At 39.7% G+C, this 17,966-nt stretch overlaps 1 protein-coding gene across 1 annotated transcript in view; it reads right to left on the bottom strand.

Moving 5' to 3' along the window:
• The window catches only part of ap3b1a (adaptor related protein complex 3 subunit beta 1a), a 314,446-nt gene that overhangs the window by 92,913 nt on the left and 203,567 nt on the right, over positions 1-17,966 (bottom strand). Inside the window, exons 21-22 of the mRNA XM_072547465.1 lie at positions 5,512-5,584; positions 4,998-5,104 (exon numbers count right to left, since the gene is read on the bottom strand). Of these exons, the coding sequence (XP_072403566.1) occupies positions 4,998-5,104; positions 5,512-5,584 (180 nt within the window). The remainder of the gene's footprint in view (positions 1-4,997; positions 5,105-5,511; positions 5,585-17,966) is intronic.

Genomic DNA, 17,966 nt, shown 5'->3' with positions numbered 1-17,966 from the left:
GAAGTGCTAAATCATGCTCTGAATTGTCAGATTTAAAATATATTATTTAGCCGTCCTCAACATTCTCAGTGCAATTTGATGGCAAAATGCAGTAGTTTCTGGCAGGTACATGGCTTGCTTCAATTCCAACAGTAGCAATTTAAGGTTAATTCACTGTCTCAGGATTAACAAAAAAGAACTATTGATAGACAAGTCATTGCCTTTTATATATTGGGATGAAAACAAAATTACAATAGGTATTGTAGTTACCAACCTCGGGAAAGGTCCTGTAACTGATTAAATAAATTCTACAGATTGCAAATGAAAAGGAATAATGATCCTTCCAAGAAGCTGAGTGCAATTCTCCCCAAATTGTATTGATGTATAGTAGCTGCCCTACACATGGCACCGATGTTTATTGATCTACTAATGACCAACGCTTATTTAATCCGAAAATTTGACCTATTTTCAAGAAAGAATGAGGAACCAACGATATCGAATGACCTGGAATCCAACACAAATAGACAAACTAATCTGTTATATATGCACCAAATCCGTGCTGGTTTTCATATGAAACAATGCCAAAATGCATTTACACATATCAGAAAAGCAGGATATCATAAAATATACAAGTATTTATGACTGAACATTCAAGTGAAAAATGTTTTAAAAAGTATTCCAAACCAATTAATACAAATTCATATTATAAAGGTGCCACTGTACAAGCATCAATGGAAAGCAACAATATTTTTCCAAGTTATATTTGAGCATTGAAACAAGTGTGAAAAGCATGAAAATATGAAATAGGAAATCAATAATTTTGCTACAAACTGGTACATTCTTTGAGCAAATACAAGACTTGAAAGACGTAAGAAACAGGTTCCTTCAAATTGGTAGCAGCCTTACCAAAGTCTGCATATTAACCAAGCACATCAATAAACAATTGATTTAAATAACCAAGCATGTAACAGTGGATGGGTCAAAGCAAATTCAGGAAAGAACCAATGAACATACATGCATATATTTTTATGTATGTCGCCTGGAAATGAAACCGTTAAAGTGCTGTGTGAGACACTACAGCTGTACCCTACATATTGTCCTTAAAACCATTTCGTAAGAATGCTTTACTGAAATAATCCTCTTCTCCCTCCTGTTAAAACTCACTGAGGTGACAATAACCAGTTCAATCTTCCCTACCTTGTTATTTTGGAAAAGCATCATCACATTTTGAGACACAAACTGCAAGGTTATGATGGCAAGACCAGTGACAGTGATTGCAAGGGATGAGTAGTAGGGTGAACATATTTGCTCCAAAACAAAAGCTGCCTACTTCTACCTTATTAACATCACTCAACCTCTGTTCCCTCAAACTAGTCTGTCTTTTGCAGTAGAGAGATTATTTGTTAAATTATGCAGTCCCTTTAAGATCTCAGTATATGGGCTAAAAGGGGGAAATGAAGAAACTGTTCCTTTTTAAATAGACTGCTAACATGTGTGATGGACTGAAGGGACTTTACTGGAAAGATGCAATTAACTGGCCTCATCTAAACTATATGATACTATATTGAGTGTATTTCAATTGGCACCAGTGTTCTGGGACAGAGCAAAAATAATAACATTTTAAAAAAGTATCCATGGCTAACTGATCCAAGAAATTCAGTTTCTATGGGCGTCAAAGCAGGAAAAGATACAATAAATTGTGATATGTCCACCATTTATTTTATTAATTCATGGGGCATTGATGTTGTTGGCTTGGCCAACATTAATTGCAGTTCAGAGTCAATCACATTGCTGTGGGCTTGGGGGTCGCATATAGATCAGACCAGATATAAACTGCAGATTTCCTTCTCCGAAGGATATTATCAAATTAGTTAGGATTTTACAACAATGGTTACATACTTTCCCATTAGGCTAGCTTTTAATTCCAGATTCTTAAACTGAATTCGAATTTCACATCTGCCATGTGGGATCAAACTCCTATACCTAGATCAACCTGGGTTTCTGGTCTATGAGCCCATTGATATGAGAACTTCACCACCACCCTCCCTATTTCAGTAAATCTGCACAATGTATAAGCGACCCAAGTCATAAAACAGTTATCACTTCTCTATACAAAATTTGAGAAACTTCACCTCAGATTTGTTACATTGTTTGGTTGAGCATAACTCTCTGCTAAAAACATAAATGATTAGCCCATCTCAAGATTTTGTTGACAGCACTGAACCAACCCAGCATTTCTCCAACATCTATCACAGCTACAGATATTACCACAATCTGAATTCTTAGTTCCACTTGACATTCAATTACAACAGCGAGGATTTAAAACTGCAACCCCAAAAGCTGCAGTGCTGTAGGTTCATGTGAGAACATTTCTGGCCCACTGGATTGGGAGCATGATGTCAATTCAGATTAAAGTGAAAAACAGAATTCCAATCCATTTTATTACATACATCTCCTGATCGAAAAGTAACAAATCAATGCACAATTCACCTCATTAAAATGATTTTCTCTTATATAATTTCACCCCAGTGGAGATAAAAGCCCACTTTGATCAAGATACTTGCAAATTATATTGCCAGATTCTACATTTAATAAATAACTTATCCTGACAACTCAGCCATGTTTTGTTGCAAGTAGATGAAATTTATGGGAAGAAAGTTAGCACATAAGACATGATCTCACACAAGTAATCCTAGAAGTATTTGATTCTATGCAGGAAAAATCTGCCAGATTTCCATCCAAATTATTATCCTGCAATCCCTGCTGACAATGTGGAGGTATTGATATTTGGTCAGTACAAGACCACAAGCAGCTACAAAACTCATGATAAAATAGCTTGCTCATACCAAGGGCAAAGCATATGCTTTAAGATACATCACTCAGCTAAAATACTAGAGGTTGATAGGCTACGAAATAATTGTGGCCCAGCACAGGTTGAATATTTTCAGGTGAGGAGAAATATAGAAACACAGAGCATAGACCGGAGTAGGTCAATAGACAAGAGTAGGCCATTTGACCCCTTAAGCCAGCTCCACCATTTAGATGAGCTCAATGCAATTGTCTCCTGTACACTGAACCAACAAACAGACTGAGTGACCATTTCATGCAACACTTCTACTCGGTCCAGAAACATGACCTTGACCTCCTAGTCACTTGCCTTTCTGAATTACCATCTTGCTCTTGAGATCATATTACTGCCCTATGTTAGTTTCAGCACTCCAGCAAAGTCCAACAAAAGCTACAGGGGTAGCATTTCGTTTTCAGTATACGAACATTACAGTTTTTGCATTCAACATTAGAATTCAAGAACTTTAGACCATAAACTGTCTTTTTTGGGATGATTCCTCTCTATCACACACATGCATAGATGATATCTGGTTGGCTTGGTCTGCTTTCAGCACAGCTGACCCACTGTAAATGCATTCAGGGAATGGGGAATCACTGGCTAGGCAGTATTTATTGCTCAACCCTAACTGCTATTGTGAAGGTGGTGGGGAGTTGCCTTTTAAACCACTACAGTTCACTTAGTGTAGGGACAACCAGGGAGGGAATTCCCAGATGTTAGCCTAGTGACAATGAAGGAATTGCAATATACTTGTATAAAAATTTTGTTTGACCTATTTGGAGTGCTGTGCAGTTCTGGTTACCATACTGTAGCAGAGATGTGGAGGTTTTGGTGAGTGTGCAAAAGAAGTTTACCAGAATGTTGCCTGGATCGGTGTGTATGCTCTAGAAGGATAGATTAGACAATCTTGGATTTTTTGGTAGAGTGTCAGGGTCTGAGGGGTGACTAGATCGAAGTATATAAAGTTATGAGATGCATGGGTAGAGTGGAAAGTCAGAGTCTTTGTTTCCCAGAATGGAAATGTCAATTTTTGAGGGGGAACACCCATTGGTTTAAGGTGAGAGGGTCAAGTTAAAAGGAAATGTACAAGACAAGGTTTTTATGCAGAGGGTGGTAGGTGCCTGGAATGGACTAAGACAGGAGGAGTTGGTAGAAGCAGATATGGTAGCAATGTGTAAGTGATATTCAGGCAGACACATGAACAGGCAAGGAAAAGAACAGTTATGAACCACAGAAGGAATTAGATTTGAATGGCATCATGGTGGGCTGAAGGCCAGTACCTGTGATGTTTTATTTCCAAGTCAGGATGGTGAATTGCTTGGAGGGAAACTTGCAGGTGGCAGTGGTCTCATCTATCAGCTGCTTTAGCGTTGGAGATGGTAACAGCTGTGCGTTTGAAAAGGTGCTAAGGAGCCTTGGAGGTACACATTGCTGGTGCTGCACATCAGTGGAGGGAGACAATGTTTTTAGATACAATGTCAATCCAGTAGGCTGCTGTGTCCTGGATGGTATCAAGCTTCGAGTGTTGTTGTTGGAGCTGCCCTTATCTATGCAAATAGGGAGTATTCCAAATACTCTTGATTTGTACCTTGTAAATGGGTGGACAGGCTTTCAGGAGTTGAGGCAAGTTACACACAGTCTAAATAACTATGGTCTCCCCAGTTCCAAAGAAGGATCATGTTCCATGTGAAATGTTATATCTGCTCCTCTCTCTCCACAATTGCCACCAGACTGGCCAAGTTTTTTTTTATTTTTAGTATACTAGAAAACAAGGATTATTCCTAGACTCTGAAAATCTTTCCATTTTTTAGAACCATATTTTAGGAACTAATTTTGCAACCCCACAAATTTTCAGTTGACTGTCTGGGATACAAGCTGTGTAATTAGAATATATGGCATTCTAAGTTTGGCAGGCTTGGGAGGATCAGGTGACTCTGAATTGACAGTTCCTAAAGCTCTCCAGCTAGGGACTATTTTTGTACATATTGAAGATTCACAATGAAAGATTGATTATTATGAGTGCACAATTCCACTGTATAATTGAATGCCAGGAAAACTAGAAGAACCTAGCTTTCCTTGCCTAGCAATTCTAATATTTCTCAGAGCAAGGACATTGCCTGAAAGCCATTAAATACATTCAACATTCAGAAAATAGCCACTGGCATATACTTACATCAATGACAGCAGCAGTACTGGAAAGCGATAATCCTTCTAAATCAGCTGCTAATCTTGAAGCCATTACTGGTTTCGGGAGGGTGACTGGTGTTGACACATCAGAAACTACAAGACAGCAAGATAAAGTCTAAATTAGAAATACAAAAAGGCATATCATTACCTCCTGACCAAGAATAGGTCAGTTAAAACAATAGTTGTATTAATGCACTGTACTGGCTAAAGTTCATATTTCATTTTACCTTTTGTCAATAGAATAAAATTTCATTAATTGTTAAAACACAGAAATTGGAAACTTCAATTTTACTTAAGTCGAACTATACAGCTGTTGAACCACGAAATAACAAAATGCAATAAATATTTCTATAACTGCCCCCATTTCATTGATTGCACCTAGTTAAATGATCAGTGAGTTTATTTCCAAAAAAACCTCATCACAGTTTATATTATAATCAACTGGATAATTAAATGCTCAGTTTTAACACTACTTTGCACGTCTTTGTATCCACACTTACAGTCAACCAAATCCAACAGTGAAATTTCCTGTTTGGCAGTCTTGACCACTGATACTGCTTTTTTCTCTTCTTTCTGTTAAACAAATAAGATTTCCTTAGCAACTCAAAATAGTATTTAACTTGAGAAAAATCACGCAAAATAAAGTAAATGTAAAATAAATGCAGGGTCTAAATATGCTTAGGAATATATTAAGCAAAAAATAAAATTTTAAAGCAAGTCTGTCATCTAAAATTGCAGATGCAACATTACTCAACAATTTTCATAGCCCTTTTCTATTTCAGTGTATCCACAATATTAATAAACGTACATTATAATATCAGTTCAAAATTGAACAGATTAGACAGCATTCATTTTTCCATAATTCTTAAAAATTGAGACTGTATTTCATAATGTTAGATTATGAAATGAATAAAGAACTGCACTAAGAAGAATCAAACATTTTAGAGAAAAATAACCCAACAATTAAATTTAAAAAAAAAACAAATTATTTTGTTACTGCTGCATGTGTTAGAGGAACTGTTGGCAGACTTGGTAAGAAATATGCACTTCAATTTCTCTGGGGTTTTGGCTTGAAGCCTATCCAGACTGATGAGATGACAGTCACTTTTTACTGATGCCAGAAGGGATCCCAAGAAAAATGAATTTGGACAGTCTCAATATAGTTTTAAGAGGAGCAAGGTCTGCAGCAAAAAGAAAACAGTCCATCATTTAGCAATCTCAGGATAGCTTTGTGAAAAATTGAAATGTCACAGAGCTTCAGGAAAATTCTTCTGAAGTTTAAGGCACAACACTGGAACGAGTGACTAAAGTCTTATTCTGCAGCCAACATAAGATGCACCTAACCTGAAAGTGCTTGATGCAAACCCTTCACTGGTGACTTACCTCATCTTCAAACAAGTTCAGTGTTGTATGATTGAGTAGCTTACATTTAAAGGTCAAATGAAAGCTTACGTTAGAAAGCGAAACAGAAGTTTCCACAGTACTTAAAATCATTTAGATTTTAAAATTAAAATTGACATCCATGGCAAAGCTCAGCTCAGACTAATATATTGCAAGGAGTGTTCACTATTTCTTGACCACAATTCCTCTTCTGAAACAACTCAATGAGGTAATGACAGCAGAAAAAGGTGGATTAGTGTCCTCATTATATTGTTTATCCTCCTCTCTCATAAAGCCATTAGATTCCTTGTAAAGAATGGGTCCAAAGCTCAAAAACTTCTTGATACTTAACATCTTGATTGATGTTTAACCCAAGTTGTCATTCTGCATGCACAAGCAAAGACACACAGGATTAACCAACTGTTCAGTTCTGGATGGCATCACAGCAGAATTCAATCCTTCTCTCATTCAACAAGTGTTAAATGTGTGCACTTCCAGTCAATCACCAGTTGGCTGTCAAGGAAAAAACGAGTGGAATTTCCTGCCCTTAACCCAAAGATGCTAAATCCAATTGCTGCATCTCCATTGCTACTGTTTAAGGTAGTCTAGTATGTGAGATTTACGGTCTGGGTTAACAAGTTCAACCACTGGAAAGATCCTCTGTGACTCTTACAAAGATTCACATAGTCATATGCTACTCGCAAGCACCGTCAATTAAGTGCTATGTTATTAACAACAACCAAAACGTAGTACTGATAGAGCCAGAGTGCAGAAAATTCTCTGCCACAGGACAGAATGTGACAAACAGTAGACCCAGGGAACAATATTGCAACTTATTAAATTGCTCAGTTTCACACACTTGTACAATTTAGGAAAATGCCACCAGGAATGACATTAACAAAAGCAATTTCTTTACCTTTCTTGTGTCTTGGCTGGATGCCCAAATATTGCTACAAGAGGGTGGATGGCAAGAACTCGAGTGGTGACAAATAAACAAACTGATGGACTGTAAGTATGCAAGTGTAACCCTGACAGTGAAATTAGAGAGTCCCTCTAATTTCACAAAAATATCCCAAACCTCTTCTTAGGATCCTATCAAACAACAATAGGCTGGGGCTGTTTGCCCTGGAGCATTGCAGGCTGGGAGGTGACTTTATGGGGGTTAATAAAATCATGAGGGGCACAGACAGGCCAGACAGAGAAGACAGGCAGAGCCAGAAGGAGCCAGCATGCCAGACAGCAAGACAGACAGACAATGCCATGAAGGCTGCTGGAAACAAGGATAAGAATCATACAATCAAAGTGTTGTTTTAGGAGCTGTCAGAGGACAGTGAGCACGGTCAGGATGTGTAACTGGGACACAGGTGTAAAACAGGACATGGTCAGCAAAGCTTAGGTGAGAGGAAGGTTTTGGAGTTTGGAAAACGGAAGGGTGACCAGAAGAGCAGTGGAACAGTCAAATCCAGAGGTAACACATGCACAAATCAGACTTTCAGTGAATGAGCTGAGGCAGATGTAGGATTGAGTTATTTTTCCACAATTTTGACTTAATTAAAGGAAGTGATGAACTAAATTGTACTTTGACTGAGGTTAGTTTCTACAGAGACTTTCTGTAAAGAATAGCAATATGGCCCCAGTTAAAAGTAGGGTTTATGGTTTTATGCCTGAGTCCGTTAAGGAGTAAGCATGTGAAACTAATTTTAGATAAAAGATTTTTTCTTATAAGTACAACTGTGCTTTAAAATTGTTGTTTTGTAGCTTAAAGCATGTGACAGGCCTATGTTATTAATTTAATTAGGTAATTAATAGTTTGATTAGTTTTAGGCAACAATAATTATGGACTCATGATTCTTTTAGTTTAAGGATATGAAGAGGCTTTGGAATATGAGAATCCTTGAATATATCGTATTGGGAAGTATATACGGTATAACATTACTGGGGGGTGGGGGGGGGGGGGGGTGGGGGGTTGTTGGGAAAGAGAGATTATACTACATACTCAAAGCAGAATGAACAATTTACTAACGCCACATCACCTTGGTAGAGATCTATGAATTTGGAAGGTAAATGGGCCAAGGTGTCATGAAAAAAAATCTTTGACTTACATTTCAAAAAAGAACCAGGAGATAGTAAGAAGTGTTCTCAGTAACAACCCAATTAGGAATTAGCTTCAGCCGGTTTAGCCAATCTGAAATTGAACTCACGCTTTCCATGACCAGCCAATTAGAGTTCAAGATAATTCAGACTGGTGTGGTACACAAAGGAAGATCAAAGACCGAAGGTCAACTTTAGTCAACTACGTGCTCAGTTACCCAGGTTTGATAGCTCATGTTCCGAAATGGATCGGTTGAAAATAACTTAATGTTTTGTACTTGTTATGATAAACTTATCTTGCAAAACATGTAGAAATATTCATTCAGATAACAGGGTAGAAATTATTTGCTGTAATGGTTTGGAATTGCATTCGTGGTGGAATTGAAAACAATGAGCATTTTACATTGACCTATTGTGGATTCACAGACCAAATACGTGCTGCCACTGACACTGCTGAAATGGCGAAAACACAGGACAATCAGATTGGTTGGCAGCACTGAGACACAAGTGAAGGGCAGAAGCCTCATTTCCAGTTAATTATGCTCCTCAGAATTTAAAATAGCTGTAAGATTGCTGCTGTCAGCAAAGATGCAGGATGAAAAATCCTGACCAATGTCTAGGACATCTCAGTATTTAGTTGCAGGCAATTTTTGCTCATCCACTATTGAATATTGGACAAGCAGCATCTCAAATGGCTAATGTGGAAGGTTTGAGAGAACTGGGTACGGTCAGCATTCATGTGGAATGTGATGTGTTTTTGAGTGATGACATAAGAGGCAGCATACAGATGATAAACAGGTGGTGGCCAAGGATAGATTATTGGGGAACTCCAGGGATAAATGTGTGGCAAAGGGTAGAGAAGGCACTGCAGATGATTCATGGCTAGGTTCAGATGGACAAGAATGGTGATGGCTCTACACAGGTGGGAAGCAGTGCAGAAGCATAACAGGAAGCTGGTATCCATAGCTGAAAAAAATACAAGGATGAGAAGTCTTGAAAGAACAATGTATTTGTTACTCAGATCAGGGTCATTTCAGCACTGTGGTCACAGCGAAAACCACATTTGAGCAGCAAAAACATGGAATGCAGAAAAGAGATGCATGGATTTAGGAGGCTACAATCAAGTACACTGGAGAGGAAGGAAAATTCAAAAATGAAATGGGAGCTTGCAAGGGCTGAAGAGTGTTTTACTGGGTGGTGATGGCGACAGATTTACTGGGGAGTTGAGTACTTGAGAAGTGGGAATTCTTAAGGTTAGAGGCAGGAAGAGAAATCAGTTGGCCATTGATTTAATAAGATTAGGGTACAGAGAGCAGGAGCTGGGTCCTCAAGGTGAGCTCAGAGGTGGGGAGGGGGGGAGGGGGGGAGGGGGGGGGGGGGGGGGGGGGGGAGGGGGAAAAGAGGGGAAGGTGAGGATAATATCACAATTTGTAGATATGTACAACTTTAAAATTGAAAAAAAATGTCCCAGAGTATTTCACAGAAGTGCAACTAAAATAACTCAAAGAAAGAAACATCAGTGAGGAAAATGTCAGGTTAAAGAAGTAGGGAGGAAGAGATAAAAGGTTTAGAAAGGGAATTCCAAATCATGAGGCCTCAGCAATTGAAGACACAGGAGACACTAGAAGGGCAAGTAAAGGGCCATACACAAGTGGCCAGAGAGATGAAATGTTAGGTAGGATGAAGCAGATCAGGAGGGCTAGCCTATGAAGGGAATTAAGCACAAGTGTGAGAATTTTTAATTTGAGAAATTTGAGTACAGTGGTAATGTGAAAGTAGGACTTGGTACAGGAGAAGGTACCAAATGTAAAATGTTTGTTGAGCTTTGGTTACAGAGGGTGGAGAGTGGGAAATGGACCAGAAATTATTGAATTGTTGAGTCTTGGCAATGATAAAAGTATGGAACAAATGGACATAACACTATGTAAATGTAAATGTAAATTAGGGGGATGTTCCGGAAAGGACATGGGGTCAGGTGGGATACATTTGTTGAATTAATAGAAGCAGGGGTCCTGATAAATATTTACAGAATCTAACCTCATGTATGCTCACGTTGTTGTCATGAGCAAATTACTGATGAGCAAATGAAAGGATCCAAGGCTGAAACCACAGGTGTACTCCAAAAATAACCATATTCAAGGAGGAAGAGAAGTCCTAACTGGAGATGCTCAATGACAAATAGTTCACAATCATGTAATAAAATGAAGGCAGAGCCAGTGAGATGGAAGAGAGAGTGACAGAAGAATGGGGTCATTGACAATTTTAAAGATTGTAGAGAGATTGATGAGTGATAATCAATTATGGTAGCCAGTTATGGGATATTGGCCCACATTCTGCTGGCATCATAACAGTTTCACAGCACACACGTATTAATATGTGCATTGTTCAGCAATTTATGACGAGGAAGAGACAGCCTGTGAATTCCTTTTGACATTTTGTGCCATACAGTTAATTCTTATGAAAATGGCTACTTACCCTCAACCATCCCGCAAGTTTCCCGAATTGATGCAAATATTAATCAAGTTCATGGTTGAAGGTTTGAGCTGCCACTCAATAATGCAAACCTCTTAACTTTTCTATCCAGGAAAGGAAGAATTTAAACTCTGCAATCTTATTTTTGATGGCGTAAATTGTTTATTACTTCCCTTACTCCTTTAGTCAAATCTCTCTCTTGCCCAGTCTCTATCCTTTTGTTAAAATACCAAACCTGCCTCAAATCACCCCATGTCCTTCACTGTTTCTTTCTTAATCTTTGCATCACATTGGTGAAAGGGATAGACTGTTGAGTCTGTCAGTCAGAAAATACCTTGCTACCTGCCCACACTTTCAGCTGGTTGGGCAAAGAAAAAAAGTTGATGGTTGAAAGTAAAGTCTAAAACAATATTCCACAAGACAGCTCTCTTCAGTAAAACATTGGCTACGATATGTATATTTTTAAGTTATTAAAATTTCAAGGCACACATTTCTTGACAAATATAGCATGGACCTTTGAAGACAAAGGTATAAGGGAACAAATGTACACTTTGATTTTTTGAGAGAATTGCAATTACATTAACTTAAGTTCACTTTTGACAATTATCCATCTCAGTAGACCACTTTAAAAATGGTATAACCTTAATAAGCTACCTAATATTCTTGAAAGTTTTAACTTAGAACAACATTATGAAACAGGTCAATGCATTCAGATATCCGATAATCATTTTTAAAATGCTGTCTTATTACTCAATAAATGAATTTGACAGGGGCAAGATTTTGAAGGTTAAAGGCAAAAGCCACACATACTTAAATACAGACTCTTAAATTGACACACACTTTCTGTAAAGTACTTAGGTAACCTGAAACATGAAAATGAAACAAATAAAATCCAAGAATTAATTTCAGTCTGGTAGATGAATTACATGCTCATATAAACACTCAAGGCAAAATTCACAGGCTAACCCAGAAACAGACATGCAAAATGTGACAAAACAATTTTTAAAATAATCTGCTTTATTCAGTCCTAGTCATAACTCATAACTTACATTGTGTTTTAATCATTATAAATTTTTTGCTCGCTTGCTGGCTCTGATATTTGTTAATGCTTCAGACTTAGCAATATACAACACAATTTTAAAATTTGCACATGACATGAAACTGGTCAACTAAATTGGAAGTGGCCAAGGCCCATTGTTGCTGCAATGAATCCAGTGGCGTACAGGCTTGATGCAATTTGCTGTTCCCAATAGCTCCTACCCTGTAGATGGTTTGGCACTTGCAGGGGGTGGGTAAGACATTGTAGAAGTAGGCCATTCAGCCCATTGAATCTGCTCTCCCATTCAATAAGATCTTGGCTGATCTGATAATCGTCAACTCCACTTTCTGATCTTTCCCTTTAACCTTTACTCCTTTACCGATTTAAAATCTCACTCAGCCTTTAACAACGCAGCCTTGACAACCCTCTGTGGTACAGAATTCCACCGATTTATTTCCCTCAGAATATTTGACCCTTATTTTAAGATAAAAACCTCCCTGTCTGAAGTTGTCTCACAGGGAAAACCACCTTTCCTCATCTATTCAGTTGTCAGTTCCCTTACAAATCTTCTATGTTTCATTAAGGTCACTCATTTTTCTAAACTCCAAAAAGACCCAACCTCTTTTCAAAGATCTTCCATAAGCCAGAAATAGCGTACTGAATTTGCTCTGGACTGCCTCCAATGATATTATATTGTTCCTTATATAAAGGACCCAAAACAATTCACAGCATTCTAGTTGTGCTTTGTTTCAGCAAAACCGCCCTACTTTTATACTCTATTCCCTTTGAAATAGAGTCCAACATTCATTTTGCTTTTTCCAATTACCCACTGAAGGTGGATGCTAGCTTTTTGTGATTCAAACATGAGGACTCCCAAAACTATTCCATAACTTTTTGCAGTCTTTCTCTATTTCAAAAAAAAAAACAGCTTCTCTACTCTTCCTGCTCTACTACATATTTTCCCATAATGTATTTGATGCAATCAGTGCCTTATGAAGGCGCTGGACATTTGGCACAGTGTGCCATTGCTGCCACCATTCTTCACCTCCCCCCCCCCCACCCCGCCGCAACCTGAGAACAGTTCTCCAATAACAAATCACAACTTGGTTCTCTGAGACCTCCTTCTGCCAATAGCCAACATCAGCTCAGTGGTGCTACTAAGCATGGGAAGCTGATAGCTCTCACTTGTCAGGACTTCTGCCTATGGGTAGCCTCACTACTACCTGACTGGCATGTGGGTCTGCAAGCCTTCATTGGTAAAGGCTGGATGACGAGATCCCCTATGACTCAACAAGATTCCACCCAATGTTTCAGCTTAGAGGCTGGTCAGACCAAGAGTGAAGACTAAGTCTCCTTGCTCGGTTGTGGAGATCGGTAACATACTGTGTGCAGCTAACTCAGCACAAACCATGGATGGAGCTCCAGACTCAATTTTGGTCATCAAACTGCAGGAAATATACACAGGGACTGTGCATTTAACGTTGGCTTGTTTAGTGCTATTTAGCTTTAATGCTGCTGAGATACTGGGATCAGAAATCTTGTTCGGCACTTGTTTTTAATAGTATCTTGAGAACACTACCTGAGCTAACTGGTACTAGTTTAGCATGACTTCTTCCACTCCCAGTGTCCAGCTTTCTTATTTGGAGCTGCCTCCTGTGCTGCACTGCTGACCAAGGTTGGCATCAGGGAGCCAACATCCAGCAGATCCTAGGCTGCCCACTGCAAATCACCAACCAGACATGACAGAGTCATCCCTCCTGTCTTCCAGCCATCACCTTGTTGCTCTCTGCCCTCGCTGGCAAGGTGCTGGCATGGAGATAGCTTGGAGGCCTCTTCTCCTCACCTCAGTGTAGCTGCCAGAAATGTGGAGACGCCACAGCAAAACAATGTAGGGGAGCTGCCAAGGGTCCAAAGGATGTTCTAAGTAGAATGTTACATATTTAAAACATGTTTTCAAATTTATTTTATTTCAACAGTTACTTACCAGTGTGGGAATTTAGTGATTTAAAAGTACTGTTTTTCACCTTAGAGACAATGGGTATAATATTGGAATTTTTTTCTGCTAAGGTCACAGTGAACCTAACTTCAATTTTAACTGATTGCCATGTTTAAAGTTCTTAAAAGTTGCAATTTTCAGGTATGCAACCAGAAGTTTAGTTAAATTCTCCCTAATCTACAGGGTTATGGGCACAGGACAGCAGGGGTGGGGTCTACATGGGGTGCTCTTCAGAAGTGTGGACTCGATGGACCGAATGGCCTCCTTCCGCACTGTAGGGATTCTATGATTAATTTTTGAAGGGGGCATGCGAGAATGAAATTAGGGTTCCAAGAGCTCAAACTTGGCTTGTTTGCCCCTAGGCTTACAGTGATACAAATCAAGATACATTTTAATGATATAGAGGGAGGCTTTACTATTGCTATAGAGAAGCTACATTTTCCAGTTAATGAATCCAGAATACGGGGACTCACTCAAAAATCTGACTTCAAATTAAGTTGAGGAAATGAGTAATTTCTTCAACAAAAGGTTGTGGAATTCCTCCCCTCCCCACTAAGAGGCTAATGTTGCTGGCTATTTTGCAAAAATTTGATGGAGGTCAGATTATTTTGCTAGGAACTGAAATGAACTTGAACAAATTGATACAAACACTTGCACTTATATTGCAATATTGATAACTTGATATCATTGAATAGTTTTACAGCCTATTAAATATTCTGATTTACAGTATCCTAAAGGAAGTGTGCTAAATTGGGGGAAAGCCAACTATAGCAAAATTTGGCAGGAGCTGAGGAACGTGGATGACAGCAGCTGTTTGAAGGTAAATCCACATATGATATTATGTTAAAAATCACAACACCAAGTTATAGTCCAACAGGTTTAATTGGAAGCACACTAGCTTTTGGAGCGCCGCTCCTTCATCAGTTGATTGTCCTGATCACCTGAAGGAGCGGTGCTTCGAAAGGTAGTGTGCTTCCAATTAAACCTGTTGGACTATAACCTGGTGTTGTGCGGTTTTTAATTTTGTACACCCCAGTCCAACACCGGCATCTCCAAATTCACATACGATATGTGGGAGGCATTGAAAGAGGGGTTGATTAGAGTGCAGGACAAACATGTCCCTGTGAAAGTAGGGCTAGAAATGGCAAGATTACAGAACCATGGATGACAGGTGAAATTGGGAAACCAGTTAAGATGAAAAACTAAGCATATAAAAGGTCGAGGAGACTGAAAACAGACGAAGCTTAGGAAGAATATCAGGAAAGTATGACCAATCTGAAATGAGGAATTAAGAGGGCTAAAAAGGGTCATGAAATATCTTTAGCAAAGAGGTACAGTGGCTAGCACTGCTGCCTCACAGCACCGGTGGACCCAGGTTCAATTCCCGCCTCAGCCAACTGTGTGTGTGGAGTTTGCACATTCTCCCAATGTCTGTGTGGGTTTCCCCTGGGTGCTCCGGTTTCCTCCCATAATCCAAAAATGTGCAGGTTAGGTGAATTGGCCATGCTAAATTGCCCATAGTGTTAGGTGAAGGGATAAATGTAGGGGAATGGGTCTAGATGGGTCAGTGTGGACTTGTTGGGCCAAAGTGCCTGTTTCCACACTAAGTAATCTAATCTAAAATCCCAAAGCCTTCTATTCGTATATAAGGAGCGATATGGTAAATGGAGAAAGGGTTGGCTCACTCAAGGACAAAGGAGGAAAGTTGTATGTGGAGTCAGAGAAAATGGGTGAGATTCTAAATGAGTATTTTGCATTGGTATTCACCATGGAGGGGGACATGGCAGATGATAAGGTTAGGGTTAGATATTTGATTACTCTAGGTCAAATTGGCATAAGGAGGGAGGACGTGTTGAGTATTCTAAAAGGCATTAAGGTGGACAACTCCCCAGGTCTGGATGGGATCTATCCCAGGTTACTGAGGGAAGCGAGAAAGGAAAGAGTTGGGGCCCTAACAGATATCTTTGCAGCATCCTTGAACATGGGTGAGGTCCCAGAGGACTTGAGAATTGCTAATGTTGTCGCCTTACTGAAGGATAGCATGGATAATCCAGGAAATCACAAACCTGTGAGCCTGATGTCAGTGGTAGGGAAGCTGCTGGAGAAGACACTAAGGGATAGGATCTATTCCCATCTGGAATAAAATGGGCATATTAGAAACAGACAACATGGTTTAGTGCAGGGAAGGTCATGACTTACCAACTTGATAGAATGTTTTGAGGAAGTGACAAAGTTGATTGATGAGGAAACGGCTGTAGATGTCATATGTATGGACTTCAATAAGGCGTTTGATAAAAAGGTCCCTATGGTAGGCTGATGGAGAAAGTGAAGTTGCATGGGGTCCCAGGTGTATTGGCTAGATGTATAGAGAATTGGCTGGGCAGCAGGAGACAGCAGTAGTGGAAGGGAGTTTAGCAAAATGGAGAAAAGTGTGACCAGTCGTGTTCCATAGAGAACAGTGTTGGGACCACTTGTTTGTGATATTTGTAATTGAGCTGAAGGAAGGCAAAGCTGGTCTGATTAGCAAGTTTGCAGATGACACTAGGATTGATGGAGTAGCAGATAGTGAAGGGGACTGTCAGAGAATACAGCAGAATATAGATAGATTAGAAAGCTGGGTGGAGAAATGGCAGGTGGGGTTCAATCCAGGCAAATGCAAGGTGATGCATTTTGGAAGATCCAATTCAAGAGTGAACTATACAGTAAATGGAAAAGCCCTGGGGAATATTAGTGTCCAGAGAGATCTGGGTGTTCAGGTCCATTGTACCCTGAAAGTGACAACGCAGGTCGATAGAGAGATCAAGATGGTATACGGCACACATTCTTTCATCGGCAAGGTACTGCGTACGAGTTGGCAGATCATGTTACAGTCGTAAAGGACATTGGTTCGACCACATTTGGAATACGGCATACAGTGATCGCCACATTACCAAAAGGATGTGGATGCTTTGGAGAGGATGCAGAGGAAGTTGACCAGGACGTTGCCTGGTATGGAAAGGCCTAGCTATGAAGAGGGGTTGAGAAGATTAGGATTATTTTCATTAGAAAGACGGAGGTTGGGGATCAGGTGTGGGGGGAGTGATTGAGGTCTATGAAATCATAAGATGTGGACAAAGTGGATAGCAAGAAACTTTCTCCCTCAGAGTGGGGGGCTTACTTACTAGGGGCCATGAGTTCAAGGCGAGAGGAGAAAAGTTTAAGGTAGATATGCATGGAAAGGTATTACACAGAGAGTGGTAGACAATGTACATTCTGGTTGCCACATTACCAAAAAGGATGTGGAGGCAGACAAGGTTTACAAGGATGTTGCCTGGTATGGAAGGTGCTAGCTAAGAAGAGAGAGGTTGAATAGGTTAGTAGGTTAGGATTATTTTCACTAAAAAAAAGGAGACTGAAGAGGGGGACCTGATTGAGGTCTACAAAATCATGAAGGGTAGAAGATGGGGTAGATAGAGATAAGCTTTTTCCCAGGATGAAGGATTCAATAACGAGAAGTCATGCTTTCAAGGTGAGAGGTGAAAGGTTTAAGGGGGATACACTCGGCAAATACTTTACCCAGAGGGTGGTAAGTGCCTGGAATGCATTGCCAGCGGAGGTAGTAGAGGCAGTCATGATAGAGATTATTTAAGATGCGTCTGGATAGATGCACGAGTAGGTGGGGAGCAGAGGGATACGGATGCTTAGGAATTGGGCAACAGGTTTCGACAGTGGATTTGGATTGGCTCGGCTCAGGCTTGGAGGAGCGAAGGGCCTGTTCCTGGGCTGTAAATTTTTTTTTTCTTTGGATGCCTGGAAAGCGTTGCCAGTGGAGGTGGTATAGGTGGGCATGATAGCCTCATTTAAGATGTATCTAGACAAATTGGAAACTGAAAAACATATCCCTGCCATTTAAACACCAGTGGCAGACAAAGAAAACTAAGAACTATGACTGATTGGCCTAACATCTCTATTAGAGGAAATACTGAAGTCTGTCAAAA

Source organism: Chiloscyllium punctatum, chromosome 2 (assembly GCF_047496795.1).
Source record: "Chiloscyllium punctatum isolate Juve2018m chromosome 2, sChiPun1.3, whole genome shotgun sequence".
Classification (NCBI taxonomy): Eukaryota; Metazoa; Chordata; class Chondrichthyes; order Orectolobiformes; family Hemiscylliidae; genus Chiloscyllium; species Chiloscyllium punctatum.
Note: the sequence above shows the minus strand (reverse complement) of the source record. Positions and strands in the feature narration are given on the sequence as shown.